Source organism: Myotis nattereri (genome assembly GCF_964212035.1).
Source record: "Myotis nattereri genome assembly, chromosome: 4".
Classification (NCBI taxonomy): Eukaryota; Metazoa; Chordata; class Mammalia; order Chiroptera; family Vespertilionidae; genus Myotis; species Myotis nattereri.
This window is the reverse complement of record NC_138079.1, coordinates 39,927,854-39,946,562: the sequence shown is the minus strand read 5'-3', so window position 1 is coordinate 39,946,562 and position 18,709 is coordinate 39,927,854. Positions and strand designations below refer to the sequence as shown.

Sequence of the window (18,709 nt, the reverse complement as noted above, 5' to 3'; positions counted from 1 at the left end):
CCACACTTGCAGCCCCACCCACCCGAGCGCATCTCTCAGTGCACTGATCGTTATGGCGTTACGACCACTGGATTTTTATATATATAGATAAGGAAATTAAGTACCCTCAATGTTAAGTTATTCTATTGATTAGAAGCAAGTTTCTCAAGGAGGATTTGTTACAAGACTATAAATATGAGGAAGTAAGGATCATTAGGAGCCATCTTAAAGTCTGCCCTCCAGAGTAGGCTTAGGATGGCTGAAGAATTTGCATTTCTAACACATTTCCCAAGTGAAACTGATACTGTTGATCTGGGATTCCACTTTGAGTACTACTGTTTAATCAGCCCAACTCTCTACTTTGCCTTGTGTCTTAGTCTGAAGCTTCTTTGATGTAGTTTCTACAGAAAGTGAACCTCCAGATGGGGGCCTGGGCTAAGAGGAATGGTTGCCAGGCACTTTGGGGTTGGGAAAGGCAACTTGGAGTCTTAACTTTTCTATATACATACTTTTACAGTCAGTGTTGCTTTTTCCAGCCCTGTTCTATACATACTGCCTTTCATGGTACCTGATGCCCCCAAGTGCTGAGTGCCTGGTGCAGATTGGCTCCCTTCCTCTGCAAATTCCTTTCGCAGGCACTTGGGTTGGAGCATTTCCCACTCTGCCTTGTCAGTCAATTCTTCTCCATCAGTGACTTTCCAGTTCCCCTAAATTTGTTGAAGTCTTCTTTTTATTCTTTCCTCTTTTATTGTTCTTATATGACATTTTTCAATATATCTTTTACTATCATTTTTGCATGGTTTGGGGAGAAATGTGGTTAGTTCAACGTTTTTAGCTTCAACCTATAAGTCTGTCTAACTTGTGTTGCAAAGAAAAGATTTAAAAAAGAATCTTTAAATAATGATACTGTACTTTATTTTTTATGAAAGAAAAATAAAAAAACCAATAGGCCATAGTTTGGTTCTTGCATCTTATGTGATCAGAAACAGACCCATTGAGATAGAGAGAATAGCTGTAGAACAAAGAGAATTTTTATAAAATCACAATTTGTTTTAAGAAAAAAATTATTGCTAAAGGACTACTGAGGGTAAAATGAGTATAGAACTGAAACAGGTTTATTTGTTTTAATCAAACATATAATAGAGTGACTGAAGAATTGCTAGAATGACTTTGAAGTAATGCTTAAGTGCACTATAATTTCTTCACAAGTTGAAGAACTGTGTTAGTTATATTTTAAAATAGTAACAGTTATATTAATAGATGTATATTTCTGTGTAGTACACCCTACTTAGGATGTTTTGAGAAGTTGGTATGTATTTTTTAAGCTCCTTTATAATCAGCATTTGGCAGAAAAGAAGCCTCAGTTTTACTTGGCAAATTTACAGAAATGAAAACAGCTGGGATCAATAAGAGGAATACCAGGGGGGAAAGCCCACTTCATTTGGCTGTCAGAAGAGGAGATTTGTCTCTGATGAAAGTTCTAATAGAATCTGGAGCAGATGTGAATCTAAAAGATAATGCAGGTTTGGATTCTTTTAATTGTATTTAAAATTTGAACTCACATTTCACAGCCCCTAACCCCAGTTTTGGATCTGGCTACTATGTAATAATTAACTTTGAACAATTTTCTTTAGTGACATATAAGTTGAATAGTAAGACTTATCTTGGTTCTCACCAATTGCTAAAATAACTTTCTTCTTCAACATGCGTTTGGGAGCATTCAGCAAGAGTATATAGAATGGGAAGTAAGGGAAACTTTATTTAGGCCTTTTCTTTGTAGGCCCTAATTCCATTCCCTAACTTTGGAGAGAATGCAAAATTTTTCCTGCTTTCTTGTTCCTTCTTTCCTTTCCTCCTGTCTTTCTACTATTCCTTTCTTTTCCCCTCCCTTAATTTATTTTAAACCTCCAATTTTAAATTGATCTAACATTTTGCTCAGCATGAAAGAATCTTGTGTGAGGAATTCCAGAGGGAAAAACTCAAAAATTGATGGAATGACATGTCATTTTAAAGAAAAATGTGACAATGAAAGGATACAAGTAGAAAAGTCAGAGATGATCTTTTAATATCTGAGCTGAAACAAATTGACATGATTAATATTTACTTTGGTCCCATTATGATTATGCTTCTGTTTTGGCACCTCTAGCAAATATTTTTTTATGAGATCAATTTGTTTTTAAAAATGAAACACATTTTAAGGCCACAGTTTTCAATATTTTTTCCACTAATATGTACATTTGAATCAATGTAGATGTTAATGTCATTAATGCAAGCAAACTTAATAATGAGTATATGTCAGCAGCAGCTTGTTTTAATTTTTCCCCTTTTCCATTTTTAGGTTGGACACCACTGCATAAGGCATCTAGTGAGGGAGCTGATGATATAATTGTGGAGTTGTTAAGAGCTGGTGCTAATGTTAACTGTGAAGATCTAGATGGAATTCTGCCCTTACATGATGCTGTTGCAAATAATCATTTAAAGGTACAGTGCACATCAGATTTGGCTCCTATTACTCTTTTTTAGAAAAATGAGTGAAGAAAATGAAGATATTTTAAATTGAGAACTAAAGTGATTCCTTAAGACAAATTATTTTTAAAACCTTAAAATTACAAATGAAGATAAGACATTGTGTAATGATTGAAAAATCAATCTATTTGCTAATGACTCATTTTTCTATTGTCTCTTCATCACATAATTCATATAAATCAGAATAAAATGAAATGGTTCAGAGTAAACACAGGCTATCAATCTAATACATTCCATTTTTAATGGTTTTAAATGATTTGCTATTGTGTATAAAAACTCTAATTATAGTGATGATATATGTGACAGCTAGACTTTATTTAACTCAGAATTACACAGTGGATTTGAGGTTTCAAAGAAATGACTAAAAACACAATAGCTTGTTACTTGGAGGTTTGTTATATATTTTTCTCCTTTGTTTTTCTTAATTGGGCAGTGTGGTAAAAATATCGTAAGAAAATTACTAGGGTTATTCTTTTAGTAACACTGAATTTCAAATCTAGACTTTAAAATTCTTCATAGTTTTTAAATTAAATCTTTATTGTTGAAAGTATTACATATCCCCTTTTTTCTCCCATTGGCCCCCTTCTATCCTGCCCCTGTTCCCCCACCCCCAAGGCCTTCACCACCCTATTGTCTTCTACATGCGTTATGCATATATGCATACAAGTTCTTTGGTTAATTTCTTCCCACCCACCCTCCTACCCCTGCCTTCTCTCTAAGATTCCACGTCTGTTCCATGCTTCTATGTTTCTGGATCTATTTTTTTCATCAGTTTATTTTGTTCATTAGATTCCACATATGAGATCATGTGGTACTTGTCTTTCTCTGACTGGCTTATTTCACTTAGCATAATACTCTCCAGGTCCCTCCATGTTGTCTCAAAGGGTCAGAGATCCTTCTTTTTTACTGCTACATAGTATTCCATGTTGTAAATGTACCATAACTTTTTTTTAAAATATATTTTTATTGATTTCAGAGAGGAAGGAAGAGAAGGAAGAGGGACAGAGAGATAGAAACATCAATGATGAGAGAGAATCATTGATTGGCTGCCTCCTGCACGCCCCACACTGGGGATCGAGCCCACAACCCGGGCATGTGCCCTTGACCAGAATCGAACCCGGGACCCTTCAGTTCGCAGACCAACGCTCTATCCACTGAGCAAAACTGGCTAGGACCCACAACTTTTTTTTAAAGTATATTTTTATATATTTCAGTGAGGAAGGGATAGGGAGAGAGAGATAGAAACATCAATGATGAGAGAGAATCATTGATCAGCTGCCTCCTACATGCACCCCACTGGGGATCAAGCCTGCAATCCAGGTATATGCCCTGACCAGCAATTGAACCAGTGGCCTTCTGGTTTCTGGGTTGACATTCAACCTCTGAGCCACACCCAGCTTGGCTACCACAACTTTTTTATCCATTCACCTACTGATGGGCACTTGGGCTTTTTCCAGATCTTAGCTATTATAAATTGTGCTGCTATGAACATAGGGGTGCATATATTCTTTCTGATCGGTGTTTCGGGTCTCTTAGGGTATTTTCCTATAAGTAGGATCACTGGATCAAATGGCAATTCCATATTTAATTTTTTGAGGAAACTCCATACTGTTTTCCATAATGGCTACACCAGTCTGCATTCCCACCAGCAGTGCACTAAGGTTCCCTTTTCTCCACATCCTCACCAGCACTTGTCAAGTTTGTTGATTTGTTGATGGTAGCCATTCTGACAGGTGTGAGGTGACACCTCAGTCGAATCTAATGAACATAAACTGATGAACAAGAAATAGACCCAGAGACATAGGAACATGGACAGACTGTCAAACCTCAGAGGGAAGGCAGCGGGGGTAGAGGGTGGGGTGCAGGGGAGGAAGGGATCAACCAATAGGAAGTAGCAGAAGGGGAGCTTGGTTTAGTGGATAAAGCACCAAGTTTGATAATAGAAAACGTGAATTCTAGGCCGAGTTCAGCTGCTTGAGAAAGAGATAATATCTTTACCTTTGAAATAAGGAATTTCATCTAGAGCGTGCTATCTTATGCTATAGCCACTAGCCAACATGTGTCTATTTAATTACTTAAAATTAAATTTGAAATCAATTCTTCAGTTGCACTAGTCACATTTCAAGTACTCAGTAGCTACATGTGGCGAGTAGCTACCATTATGAACTTTGCAGATTAGAACATTTCTGTCATCACAGAAAATCCTACTAGAGATAGTGCTCTGGTCTAGAGCAGAGGTTGTTAAGTATTTCCTATAAAGGACTAGATAATAAACAGTTTAGGTTTTCTAGGCCACTCAGTCTTTGTTGCAACTAATCAACTGCTGTTATATTGCAAAAGCAACCATAGACAATATGTAAATGACTGGTTATAGCTGCTCCAATAAAACTTTTTTTTACAAAATCAGGCAGCAGACTGGATTTGGCCAGTGAGGGCTATAGTTTGCTGTTGTTTGATCTATTGTTATATCACCTAAGTGGTGATATAGACAGTTCGCTTTTGGAGGAAACTCCAATAAATCTATTGCATTTATTTTAAGAGAAATGTTCTATTTGAAAAGAAGATGGTATTTTTCATGATATTTTAGTTCCCCTGACATGGATATATTATTAACACCTTTCCTCATATTTTCATGAACTTTCTCTCTGTGTGACCTTTCTTCTATCATTGGCTCATTTTATTTCTGACTGACTTTGTCCCTTTTATCTTTATTTCTTTATCTTGAGATAGGCTACTAATAGGTAAACTAGAAAGATAAAAAAGAGAGCAAGAGAGATAAATGTGGTATTGTTATTGGTGGGGAGCTCTCAGGTGAGGGGCGGGTGTAGGATAGAAGGGGACGGTGCGGGGCGGAATGGGACCTCTGTAATACATTAAACCAGTGGTTCTCAACCTCTGGCCCTTTAAATACAGTTCCTCATATTGTGACCCAACCATAAAATTATTGTGACCCAACCATAAAATTACAGCTACTTCATAACTGTAATGTTGCTACTGTTATGAATCATAATGTAAATATCTGATATGCAGGATGGTCGTAGGCGACCCCTGTGAAAGGGTCGTTCAACCGCCAAAGTGGTCGCGACCCACAGATTGAGAACCGCTGCTTTAAACAATAAAGATTTTAAAAAATAAAAATAAATGTGTTTTCTTTATGTTGTGCTATCTCTAGGCTGATGGAACAAATAAGGGCCATTTCTAGCTGGCCATTTGCTCCTCAATTTCTCTGCTTCTTCATCCATGAACACAAGCAGAAAGAGAAAAGCTCCTAACACATAGCATATCTCTGTTTAAACAAAACCTTACCATCTTTTCCTAATTAGAAAGTTTTTCAGTGGTTGGAGTCACTTGCTTGCCTCATGCAAGTGGAATCACTGGCTGTTTTTTACTAATTGACTTATACCATAAACTAATTAGTAACTATTTTTAACTTTGACCGATTGCAAACTGACTTCTAATACATAATTTCGATTTATTTAGAGACATCTTATTTATATTATTTTGCCCCTAAAATGCCACAATCTCTGACTTCAGTTTTTTCGTCTATAAAATGATAGGGTTGGAATAAATTATATCTACATTCCCTTTTATCTTTAACATTTTGTGACTATGAATCAGTTATTTAGGACACATATTTGCATAGACATTATTAGATTGGATATTAAGTTTACTGAAATATAGTCCAAATAGAACTATGTCTAATGTCAATATATAATAAAGTTTATAATATAATATAGTCCTGAAGTGACTCTTCTCCCTTCTCTACCCCTTCCTTCATCAGCTTGGAGGAGGGTGAACAGGGCACTCTGTTAAAGAGATCAAATAGCCCTAGCTGGTTTTGCTCAGTGGATAGAGCATTGGCCTGTGGACTGAAGGGTCCCAGGTTTGATTCCAGTTCAGGGCACATGCCTGGGTTGGGGGCTCGATCCCCAGTAGGGGGTGTGCAAGAGGCAGCCAATCAATGATTCTCTCTCATCATTGATGTTTCTATGTCTCTCTCCCTCTCTCTTCCTCTCTGAATTCAATAAAAATATTATATATATATATATATATATATATATAGAGAGAGAGAGAGAGAGAGAGAGAGAGAGAGAGAGAGAGAGATATCAAATAAAACCTGTCTGCCTCTTACTAGATTCAAGGCTGCATATCTGTTACTTCTATGTTATCATGTTTGGTTTTCCTGTGGGAACAAATCAGGTAAAATTAGTGGGTCCACTTGCAGTTGTCATATCAAATTTAATAAGTGGCCAGAGTTTGAAAGCTTTTTTAAAAATAACTTTTAATGCTTGGTAATGGTGTCTTATAATAAAAGCAGAAATTATTAATCTAAGATGTTAATAGAGATAATTTTGGAAAAATGTCTTCTAGGCAGCTGAGATTCTACTACAGCATGGAGCAAACACGAATAAAAAGAATAAAAAACAGAAGACTGCTTTAGATGAAGCAGATGATGAAAAAATGAGAGAGCTGCTAAAATCTTATGGTGCTACTGAGATTGGTAATAGAGATGAGAGTAAAGCTAGAGCCACTGGTATGTATGTCCGTATTGCTTACCTTTTTATATAGGTGTATAGCTCTGCTTAGAAAAATAAAATCTTTATATTTGTAGTGTAAGTTGTTTTATAACTGGGGATAGATGTTTTGTATGCTTATTAAACTCTTGAGAAACCATATTTTTAGAAAGTAGCATTTCCAAACTTGGTTTAATTTATAAATAATATGATCCTATTTGATTTGGAGTTACAATTGAAATAAAACCCGTACCATTCATTAAATAAACATGAATCTCTTTAACATTGGGTATGACATAGAGATGTAACTAAAGCAATGCACATTGGTTTACTTGTAGTGGGGCTGGAAAAGGATATTATACTACTGAACTATTGGCAACTAAAGATTTCATTACTTCACAATTTGTAATGATTCATATAAAAGTTGGACTAATGCCAGCTTTTAAAGAATCTAATATTCTAATGCTATAATATGAATTTGTTAAGCAAACATATTATATGGGTATGTGTGTAATAAATAGTGAAAAAATATTTCAAGGGAATGTACAGTCAGGCAAAATTTTATGAACCATTTTATAGTAGTAGTTTGAGTTGAAATACTATAATATAATGGATTGTCTATAAGAAATAGGCATTTAGTAAACACTAATTTAGAAAACATATTTGTTGAATACCTGCTATGCAAACCAGGCACTTGCCCATGAGGAGCTTTCCGTCTTTTGGAGAGACCATTCAGAGAATAGGCAATTCAACACAATTTATTAAGTATTGAGGAGAAGGAATTATTCTACCCTTTCCCTTATGCTTGAGTCTTGACTCATAGAAGTAGAAACCATGAACATAATCTGCCCTCTCTCTTTATGAAGGGGAATATTAGGAAGAGTCTGACACACATTTCTCCCCAGCCTACCAGCATTCTTACCAACTATTGATTTTCAAGGGAGGAATTATATAATTGATATTATTGGTTAGAGCCAGGAATAATCATTGTGTCATATTTTACTAGTATATTAAATCACATGTATATAAAGTTCTTCTTTCCATAGTCTGCGACTATAGGGTAAGTCCCCCGGTTAGGGCCTTTTTTAGAGCCACATCCATGTCTCTATCCCAGTGATGGCGAACCTATGACACGCGTGTCAGAGGTGATACCCAAACTCATTTTTTTGGTTGATTTTTCTTTGTTAAATGGCATTTAAATATATAAAATAAATATCAAAAATATAAATCTTTGTTTTACTATGGTTGCAAATATCAAAAAATTTCTATATGTGACATGGCACCGGAGTTAAGTTAGGGTTTTTCAAAGTGCTGGCACACCGAGCTCAAAAGGTTCGCCATCACTGCTCTATCCCTTTCCACAGCTCTATCTGAAGGTTTGGATCCCATGAATTATATCAGCTCAACTTAAGAGAAGCCTTTCATTTGGCGTTATCAGGCACTCTGTTATAAAGTGCTATATCTATTCCCACTTGTTTATATGGTTATATGGAGAAAGGGAATCCAGAATGGGAGAAGAGTCAGAGAGAACTATACAGAGACAATAAATCATAGTCATAGTGATTAAGAGCATGGACTTTGAAGTCAGATCTGGTTTCAGTACTAGCTATGTGACAATTAGACAACTTTCTGAATTCCTCTAAGCTTCACGTTCCTCTTCTGTAAAATATAATAAACTGCCTATCACACAGAATTCATATGAAGATTAAATATGATTCAGGGAAAGAGTATGATATCCACCATGTGGTAAGTATTCAGTAAATGTTAGCTATAATTAGTCAATTGATAATAAACATTAAGGTGTTGACCAACATTAATATAATTGTAGACTTAATTTAGCTATTCCTTTCACCATTACAACTGATAAAATTAAGCTGAATTTTTGCACATTCTTATTATATTTTCTAATTTTACTTTTTAAAGTAAAAATTCCTACTGTCCAGTCCAAAAGACACAAACCGTGTTTTTGTGATGGCTTAAAGACTGTTGATCCACCTTCTCTTTCACACCAAGAAAAAACAAGAGAAAGCCTTCATATGGTAAGTAAAGTTGAAGTCCTTTGTCCTTCTCCTAGAAAATGCCATTCTTTGGGCCAGCCAAACTTTGGCTATTGCAGCACTCCTTTCGTTTTAAGGACACACAGGTTGAAAATGTTTTCTGTCATAAGACAATGTAGCATAATTGAACAAAAGAAGCCAAGAAGGTATGTTGTATGGTTAATTCTCAGTTATCTGCACTGATAAAGAGCTATAGGTTAGCTGCTGTCTTTTACACCTAGGTTTGGTTCTTTGGCTACTTCTTGTCCCATAGACACTTCCGCAGTCATAGTGTGTATTTAGGGAACATACGAGAAAAGACCCCAAATTTCAGATAGAGAAGAGGAAAGCAATCTGGTTTAATCAACCTGGATCCCACATGGTTAATAGTGATCAATAGTGTTTGCTATATCTGAAACCTTTCATATAAAGGTATATTTTTGCAAAAATAACATACTAGTTTCTCAATAAAATATATATTAATTGATAAGATATATATCCTTACTTTGATAAAAAACCAAAGCATACTAGATCCTAACTTACTTCTTAAGCAAAGTAGTATCCTCAGTGAAATATCATTTTGAATAAGACTATGTTGATCGGGCTTCTCTTATATACTTTCTATTAGTGTAGAGAGGGAAAATGTCATTCATTGAACCCAAATTATGATTAATCATCTAATTTATACCTTATATAAATATATTATTAATATGTTTTTATTGATTTCAGAGAGGGAAGGGAGAGGGAGAGAGAGATAGAAACATCAATGATGAGAGAATCATTGATTGGCTGCCTCTTGCATACCCCTACTGGGGATTGAGCCCACAACCTGGGCATGTGCCCTTGACTGGAATTGAACTGGGGACCCTTCAGTCCATAGGCCAACACTCTATCTACTGAGCCAAACTGGCAAAGGCTACTCCTAAATATTTTAAGTCGATTTCAAAGCTAAATTGTATTTGCCTCAGCACTTTGAAATATTTTGCATTGTTTCCTGGTATCTGTTGTAATAAATGAAAAGTCAACTTTTCATTTCCTTGTAGATAATCTATTTTTTAATCTTTCAGTTTTAAAAATTTTTCTCTTATTCTTTTACATTCTAAATATGGATGTGTTTTTATTAATTATAGTCAGGACTAGGCATGCTCCTTTATCTGAAGACATTTCTCATTGATATTCTAGATACTCTCAGCCCTTATATCATTGAATATTGCCTCTCCTCCAGCCTCAGTATTCTCTTTTTTTTGAAACTCCTATTTAGATGTCTGTTAGGCCCATCTTTGTGTCTCCTAATATGTTTTTTATTTTCTATATCTTGAACCCTTTGTATTATATTCTGGGTGATTTCCTTTGATTTCTCTTTCAATTCATTATTTTTCTCCTCAAATATTTATAATTTATTCAACCTATATATTGAGTCTTTAATTTTAATGACTTTTTTATTTCTAGAAATTGTTTACTTTTCAAATATTTTTTAAAAAATAAAGCAAACAAAAAGACTTTTCTGCTCTTGCCTTACAATATTGATATTACTTTATAAAATATTTTCAAACATTTTTAAAGGAATTTTAAACTCTCCTCCTGACTCTTTTTCATGATAACATGATTTTTCATGTGGTTTGTAATTTTTTTATTCTAATCTCACTTCAGTGATGGTTGTTTACTGTGGGAATTTTGGTGAGTGTAGGCTTCCTATTTAAAATTTGCTTTTGAAAGGGTCCTAGAAGTTTGTCAGTTGCACACCAATTTTTATGCTAATTTCCCTTTTTGGTTTGCTAACTACACATTGTATAAATATAGTTCTCATATACATGTGTGACAAAAGTAGGTTTCTACCTAAAGCCTGGATGGGTGACAAGTTTTTCTAACCCTTAATCTAACCTAAAACGTACCCACTCTGGGCCACTAGCTTTATGCAGGAACTGCATTATAATTCCCTCCTCAAATGGGCTTGAGTTTATCTCCTATTCCTGCATGGGCATTAAAAACCTAACCCCTAATACCTGTGTTCCAAATCCCACATGGACCATTGCTAGCTTAATTTCTGGCACCAGGGAATTTTCCTTTCCTTTTCCATTTTTAGGTGTGTGTGTGTGTGTGTGTGTGTGTGTGTGTGTGTGTGTGTGTGTTAAAGCTTGTATTTTGTCCAGCATTTACATGATAATGTGACTTAAAGGTATATTTTCATGTCAAGATTAGAACATTATGAAAAAACACTATTGTTATTAACTATGGGTAGGGTATTTGCTTCAGGAAAAATATATATAGTTTTAGATGCCACACCTCGGAAAATGGAGATATAGCAGAAAACCAATTTCACAAAAAAGAAAAACTCAAAAGAAATATGAGGACTTTAAATGTAAAATTGGTTTTAAATATTGAAAATTTCAAAATTTCCAGTGAGGGGTAACTCTGTGGTCACAAAGGAAATGAGATCATTTTACCTTGGAACTACCTTCAGATCATAGCATGTAGGCAGCCTCCTTCTCTGTCATAAAATAAGTACAGAAATAATAATAATAATAATAATAATAACAATAATAATAGACATTCACTGAGTACCTATCATATGGCAAGCTGTCCTCTATGTACTTTACTTTTTTAATTAAATCTTTATTGTTCAGATTATTACAGTTGTTCCTCTTTTTCCCCCCCATAGCTCCCCGCCATCACCTCCCCCCGCCCCCGTCCTCATCAATAGGTGCACGATTTTTGTCCAGTCTCTTCCCGCATCCCCCACATCCCTTTCCCCCTCAAGAATAGTCAGCCCATTCCCTTTCTATGCCCCTGATTCTATTATAATCACCAGTTTATTCTGTTCATCAGATTATTTATTTGCTTGATTTTTAGATTCACTTGTTGATAGATGTGTATTTGTTGTTCATAATTTGTATCTTTACCTTTTTCTTCTTCTTTCTCTTCTTAAAGGATACCTTTCAGCATTTCATATAATACTGGTTTGGTGGTGGTGAACTCCTTTAGCTTTTCCTTACCTGTGAAACTCTTTATCTGACCTTCAATTCTGAATGATAGCTTTGCTGGATGAAGTAATCTTGGTTGTAGGTTCTTGGCATTCATCACTTTGAATATTTCTTGCCACTCCCTTCTGGCCTGTAAAGTTTCTGTTGAGAAATCAGCTGACAGTCGTATGGGTATTCCCTTGTAGGTAACTGACTTTCTTTCTCTTGCTGCTTTTAAGATTCTTTCTTTGTCTTTTGCTCTTGGCATTTTAATCATGATGTGTCTTGGTGTGGTCCTCTTTGGATTCCTTTTGTTTGGGGTTCTCTGCATTTCCTGGACTTGTAAGTCTATTTCTTTCACCAGGTAGGGAAAGTTTTCTGTTATTATTTCTTCAAATAGGTTTTCAATATCTTGCTCTCTCTCATCTCCTGGTACCCCTATAATTTGGATGTTGGTATGCTTGAAGCTGTCCCAGAGGCTCCTTACACTATCTTCATATTTTTGGATTCTTTTTTCATTCTGCTTTTCAGGTTGGGTGTGTTTTGCTTCTTTGTATTTTAAATCTTTGGCTTGATTCTTGTGATCCTCTAGTCTGCTGTTGGAACTCTGCATAATATCCTTTATTTCAGTCAGTGTATGCTTAATTTCTTGTTGGTCCTTTATCATAACCTCGAGGGTCTCACTAGATTTCTTGAGGGTCTGAGTACATTTATCGGCGGTTTCTAGGAAGTTCTTGAAAAACCTTAAAAGTGTGGTTTTGAACTCTATATCTAGTCATTTGCTTTCCTCCATTTCTGTCATTTGTGACCTGTTTCTTTGTCTCCGTACTTTTTATGCTTCCCTGTGTTGGTAGAGTGGCTTTGTGTGCTAGATGTCCTATAGGGCCCAGTGGCTCAGCCTCCCCAGTTACCTGAGGTGGACACTCTTGGTGCACCCCTTTGTGGGCTTTGTGCACAGTCTTGTTGTAGTTAAGCCTTGATTGTTGTAGTTATTACTGGGAGGAATTGACCTCCAGGCCAATTGGCTGTGAGAGTCAGCTGTGTTTACGGTGGGAGAACTTCTGTGCTGAAGACACCCTTATGAGGCAAGACTTGCTTCAGTGGGGCTTTGGTGCTCACTGAGTCTACCCCTGAGTGTGTCCCTTATGGAGCTGAGGAGTTGTAATTGGATGGTCCCACTCTGACCACTGGGTACACTGGCTCTTGGATCTAAGGAGGTGCTAATTTAGCCTCTTCCTGAGGCTACCCAGCAGGAGCTACGAAGAGATCTGCAGATTCCCCTTCCTTTTTTGGGGTTTGGAGGTGCCCAAATGAGGCCCAGCTGTGAAGCAGTGAAAGCTGCTGTGGGGCCTTGGGCCTTCTCTTGGAAGTTCTGGGTCTGTCTGGCCCAGCTGCAGTTTGTTAGGTTATTTTCAGATTGCATAGGGCCAGTGCATTCATATGTAAAATGAATATGCTGTAGCCTGGGTGGGGCGGGGTCTCAGGGAATCAGCAGGGTGGAGCAAGCAGCTATGGCTGATCCTCAGCCCTGCCCTAAGGGGCCCCGCGTCTCAGTGTCCTGCGGTAATCGCTGCAAGCACCCCCGAGAGAAAGCCGCCCTCAAGTTCAGATTTCTGCCCGCTGCCAGACAGTCCAGTCTCTCCCTGTATGAATCTGGGTCCCAAGAGAATCGCCCAGAACTGGAGTTCATAGCAGTTGGGGGCTTGTGACTCCCTCCCGATTCAAAAAGACAGCTGCGACTGAGCCCCTGCCACGTGCGCATCCGTACCTCTGCACTTCCGCACCTCCTCTGAGTCTCAGTGTGCTTTTCTCTTTCCTTCTAGTTGTAGAATTTCCACTCAGCCAGCCTTCCTATGGTTATAGATGATGTCCGTTTTGTCTATTAGTTGTATTTTTGAATTTGTTGTGGGAGGCAGCAATTTCTGGTGTTTACCTATGCCGCCATCTTGGTTTCCGGTCTCTCTATGTACTTTATTAACACATTTAGTCATCGTAATAACCCTTCTAGGTAGGTTCTGTTATTGTCATTACTTTCTTCCTTATAGATGAGGAAGCTGAAGTAAGAGAGCTTAAGTCACTTGATCCAAAATTACATTTCTAACCTGGCTGGTGTGGTTCAGTGGTTGAGGGTGAACCCTGATTTAGGAGGCCTTGGTTTGATTCCCTGTCAGGGTGCATATCCAGGTTGTGGGCTCAATCCCCAATCCGGGGCATGCAGGAGTCAGCCCATCAGTGATTCTCTCTAATCCTTGATATTTCTATCTCTCCCTCTCCCTTCTTCTCTCTGAAATTAATAAAAACATTTTTTTTAAATTACATTTCTCTTATGTAGCTATCCCAGAATTAAACTCTGGTAGTCTGGCTCCAGAGCCTATCATATGCCACTGTGCTATGTTATACAAAATTTAAGAGGTGTCAGAGGCAAAGATGATCCTGCCACAGTAAAAATCGAAAGTCTGGAATAAAATCATAGTGAAGCTTTATAGTAAGCAGAATATAAACTGTAAAGCTGTTTGTTTCAAAGACAAGTTCTAGGTTAGGTTTTTTTGTTTTGTTGTGTGTGTGTTTTAATATAAGCAATAATGAAGGACTAAGAAGGGGGTCTTGGAGGGAAGATTGTGTTGGATCCTCCAGGGTGGAATATGGAACTAGTGTGGAGTGAAAGCTTATGGCCAAGGGTGGCTGAGACTACTTGCATGAACAATATAAGGCAAACAAAGGAAAGTCAGCATCAGAAGTTGTTTTATTTGAATCTATAGGTAGAGGCTTAGCCTGGACACAAATTCAGTCCTTTGTTTTATTACCATAGCCATTCAATGTACAAAGAAGTAAATCTCATTGTTTGTTTGTTTTGCATGTTTATATTTTGAGTTTAGTTTTGATTCATTTTATAAAAGACAGCAATGAGATTGTTTTTCCACATAGTTGGATGGTTTTATTATGTGCATTTTCCATATCCCTTCTGGACACCAAAGTATAATTTCAGAGCGACATACTTCAGAAGGCTTTGAGAACCTACACATTGTAAAAATTAATGTATATTGGGAATATATTAAAGGATGGGTAATATGAGCCAGTCTTTCAGTTGTTATCTATTGAGCAACAACTTTATATCCAATCGTGTGGAAACCACATGTAAATATAAAAACTATGCTCCTGATGACAAGATCTCATTATCTTGATGGAGAAATAGAATTTGTAAGACATGCATATTAATCCTAAATTCTGTAGCCCTGAAATTGTTAAGTAATTCTGAGAAAGGAAAAACCAGTGTGGATTAAGAGGCTTTGTGTGTGAGATGGGTTTTATCCTATCTAATAAAAGAGAAACATGGTAATTGGCGTACGACTACTACCCTTCCCATTGGCTAATCAGGGCGATATGCAAATTAACTGCCAACCAAGATGGCGGTTAACCGCCAACAAAGATGGCGGCTAATTTGCATACTGAAGGCAGGGTAGGACAGCGTAAGCCACCATCCAGGCCCCGTTTGCCATGGGGGCTGCAGGGGGCTGGGGCCAAGGCAAGCGGTGCTGATCACTGCACCGGAACCCTCCCCGCCCTCCCGAGGGGTGGGGGCTGATGCGAAGGTAAGCGGTGCAGTTTGACCCATCCCAATGCGATCTGGGGGCGGGCGGGGGGCTGGGGCAATGCAATCAGTGCAGATGCCTTGCCCAAGCCCTCGCCTGCCCACTGGAGAAATGTCCCAATGCGATCCGGGGTCGGGCAGGGGCTGGGGTGAATGCAAGTGGTGCAGATGCGTCGCTGGAGCCCAAGCCCGCCCACCCGAGACACGTCCCAATGCGCCGGGGGTGGGGCGAAGGCAGTTGGTGCAGATTGCCTCGCCCAGAGCCCTCGCCTGCCCACCGGAGACATGGGGCCCACTCTGAGAGGGAGGGAGGAGAGAGAGAGAGAGAGAGAGAGAGAGAGAGAGAGAGAGAGAGAGAGAGAGAGGCGGAATTTTGCATCCCGCATCCCTCCCTGGTTGACCACTGTGATTCCAAGCCAGCAAGGGCTGCCTTCAGGACAGTGCTCCACGTCCCTCACCCCCACCCCAGGCCCGAGAGCACAGTGCTGGGCAGGGGACCCAGGGGTTTGGGAATGCAGCACGAGGGGCTGGCACAACGTGGGGGTGAGCTGTGTTTACACCGCCAAGTTCCCCACTTCTACCCTGGCCAGGCATGCATCCTCCTTCCCCTCAGAGGCCCAGCTCCTGCCTACATGCTTGCTGGGCAGGCCCAACTGCACCGGGGAGTGAGCCATGGTGATCAGGATGGCCACTTCCTGGGATGGGACGGCCGGACCACGGCGATTCATGAGGGCGATGAGACCCGTGGGGCATGTGCAGGGGGTGGCCGGGCAAGCCGAGACTGGCTTCAGTGGGGCCAGTGGGAGCCCGTTGAGGGCACCCCAACACCCACAGGTCTCAGGTGGATGGTGGCCCAGTGGAGAGCGGTTTCTCCATGCATGGTGCCAGGGATGGCTGTGAGCTGCTGCAACCCCGCCCCACGCTTCAGGGTGGGGGAGAAGGCTCGCAGCCACCAGCACCCTAGGCTGCACCTCCTGTGCCTCAGCCTGCCAGGTTGGCAGGGTCCAGAGCAGGTGAGCTGCTCCCTTCCCCCAGGGGTAGAACAGGGAGGAGAGTGCTGGGTGCAGGGAGGGGACCTCAACTGGGATCCTCCTGGTGTGGGGAAGGGGCCCGGCCTGGGCCCAGTGGGGAGCTTAGGAAGTCTGGCTAAGCAGACGCTGGTTCATACCAACTCTTACTCTGCCATCTTCCTCCAGCTCTTCAAGCTAGCCCCCTGCCCCACCTGTCCAGGGCAACGGGCTTTGGGTGACCTCCCTGAGCTCAGACTGTGGACCCAAAGACCTCAAGGAAGAGTGCAGGGGCCGGTGCAGAACTACCAGGGCAGAGTGTCTTGGTGAAGTTTGCAACTGACCCATGGAGGAAGCCCCAGAGGGGAAAGGCCAGGAGGCATGAATTGCCAGCACTTTAGCCACTTGAAAACAGCTCCACTTGTAATGTGAGGCGGTTGTATGTTCAGCTGAGAAGTGAGAGGGCTGAACTCCACCATCGCTGGGCTCCTGTCAGTCCGAGGCCCAAGCGTCCACCACGACAAGGAAAGAACAGAGTGAGGGGCCCAGAGGAAGGGAGGACAATTGAAGAAAACCATGTCTAGACTTTCCCCAGCCCTCTCCTTTCTGCTGCCTACAAGAGCCCTAGGCCTGGCCACAGTTCTGTCTCCACCTTTTAGTACCCTATTCTCCAACCACAGAGGAAAGAAATAAGGACGGAGTCTGTGCTGCCTTCAGAAAGTATCTATATACCTGATCGGCCAGTTGCCTTCCACAGAGGGAGGCCAGACTGTGGCTTAGGCTCACTCCCCACAGGGACATCAGTAGAACATCTTGTGAGGGCTCCAGACTGTTAGAGGGGGCAGGCTGGGCTGAGGGATGCCCCCCGAGTGCACAAATTTTTGTGCACCGGGCCACTAGTATAATAATAATAAGCAGTATTTATTGAGCTCTTTCGTACTTTGTGCTGGTACTGTCCTACCCACTTCACATATGTTACTCATTTCAAGCAGGAAGGATAAATGACCTGCTGGAGTTACCAGCCAGGAAGAGATGGAGTCAGAATTCACACCCAGGCAGTTTGGTTCAAGAGTTCACTTTTATTACTCCATCTCTCATAAGAAGGGAGGGATCTGGGCAGAATAAATTGAAGACGTTCCAGGAAGGAAGATTAATACTAACAAGGGTATAAATATGTGGTCTTAAATCCCCTTTCTGAGTTTTTGAAAGTAATGTTTTGTATTTCTAATATCATATGTGATATTTTAATCAGGTGCAATGATAGTCATAAGGCTTTAAAGTGAACTTGTTGTATATGTTATCTTTAAATATTATGTGCTGAGTTATTGTTTTTTCTCCTACACCTATAATTATGACAGAAGTCAATGAAAAATTATGATTCTTTAAATGGTTGCTACTCTTACATTCTGTTTTCCAGGAATAGAACTGCTGCTTAAATCAAGATATATTTCAGTTTATTTTTTCCCTCAAATGTGCAGTATTTATACACTTAAGGCTAAACAAAGCATGAGTACATTTTGAATATAAAGAGAAATGAGTATTTTTAATAACACTTTCTTTGGCACTTTTGTGCATTTGTCAATTGCATATCAGAGAGAAATATCTACTTTCTTATAATGAAGTTTTAATATTTTTATTTGATAGCATCAGACCATAAGTGCCATTCTACAAGATATAGAAGAAAAACAGGAAATTTTATTGGAGTTTGAAATAAGAACCCCCGAAGATGCAGGTAAATATGATCATGTGGTACTTGTCTTTCTCTGACTGGCTTATTTCACTTAGCATAATACTCTCCGGGTCCCTCCATGCTGTCTCAAAGGGTAAGAGATTCTTCTTTTTTACTGCTACATAGTATTCCATGGTGTAAATGTACCACAGCTTTTTTAAAAATATAGTTTTATTGATTTCAGAGAGGAAGGGAGAGGGAGACAGAGAGAGATAGATAGAAACATCAATGATGAGAGAGAATCATTGATCAGCTGCCTCCTGCATGCCCCTACTGGGGAACTAGCCCTCAACGGTGGCATGTGCCCTGACTGGGAATCGAACCATGACCTCCTGGTTCATAGGTCAATGCTCAACCACTGAGCAACAC

General features: G+C 39.5%; 1 protein-coding gene across 1 annotated transcript in view; it reads left to right on the top strand.

The window, feature by feature from the left end:
• Nucleotides 1-18,709, top strand: part of ANKRD31 (ankyrin repeat domain 31) — a gene marked incomplete at its 5' end in the record, with an annotated part of 134,581 nt that overhangs the window by 84,326 nt on the left and 31,546 nt on the right. The window contains 5 exons of the mRNA XM_081090248.1: nt 1,365-1,502; nt 2,318-2,460; nt 6,877-7,039; nt 8,943-9,058; nt 18,256-18,343. Coding sequence (XP_080946374.1) covers nt 1,365-1,502; nt 2,318-2,460; nt 6,877-7,039; nt 8,943-9,058; nt 18,256-18,343 — 648 coding nt within the window. The remainder of the gene's footprint in view (nt 1-1,364; nt 1,503-2,317; nt 2,461-6,876; nt 7,040-8,942; nt 9,059-18,255; nt 18,344-18,709) is intronic.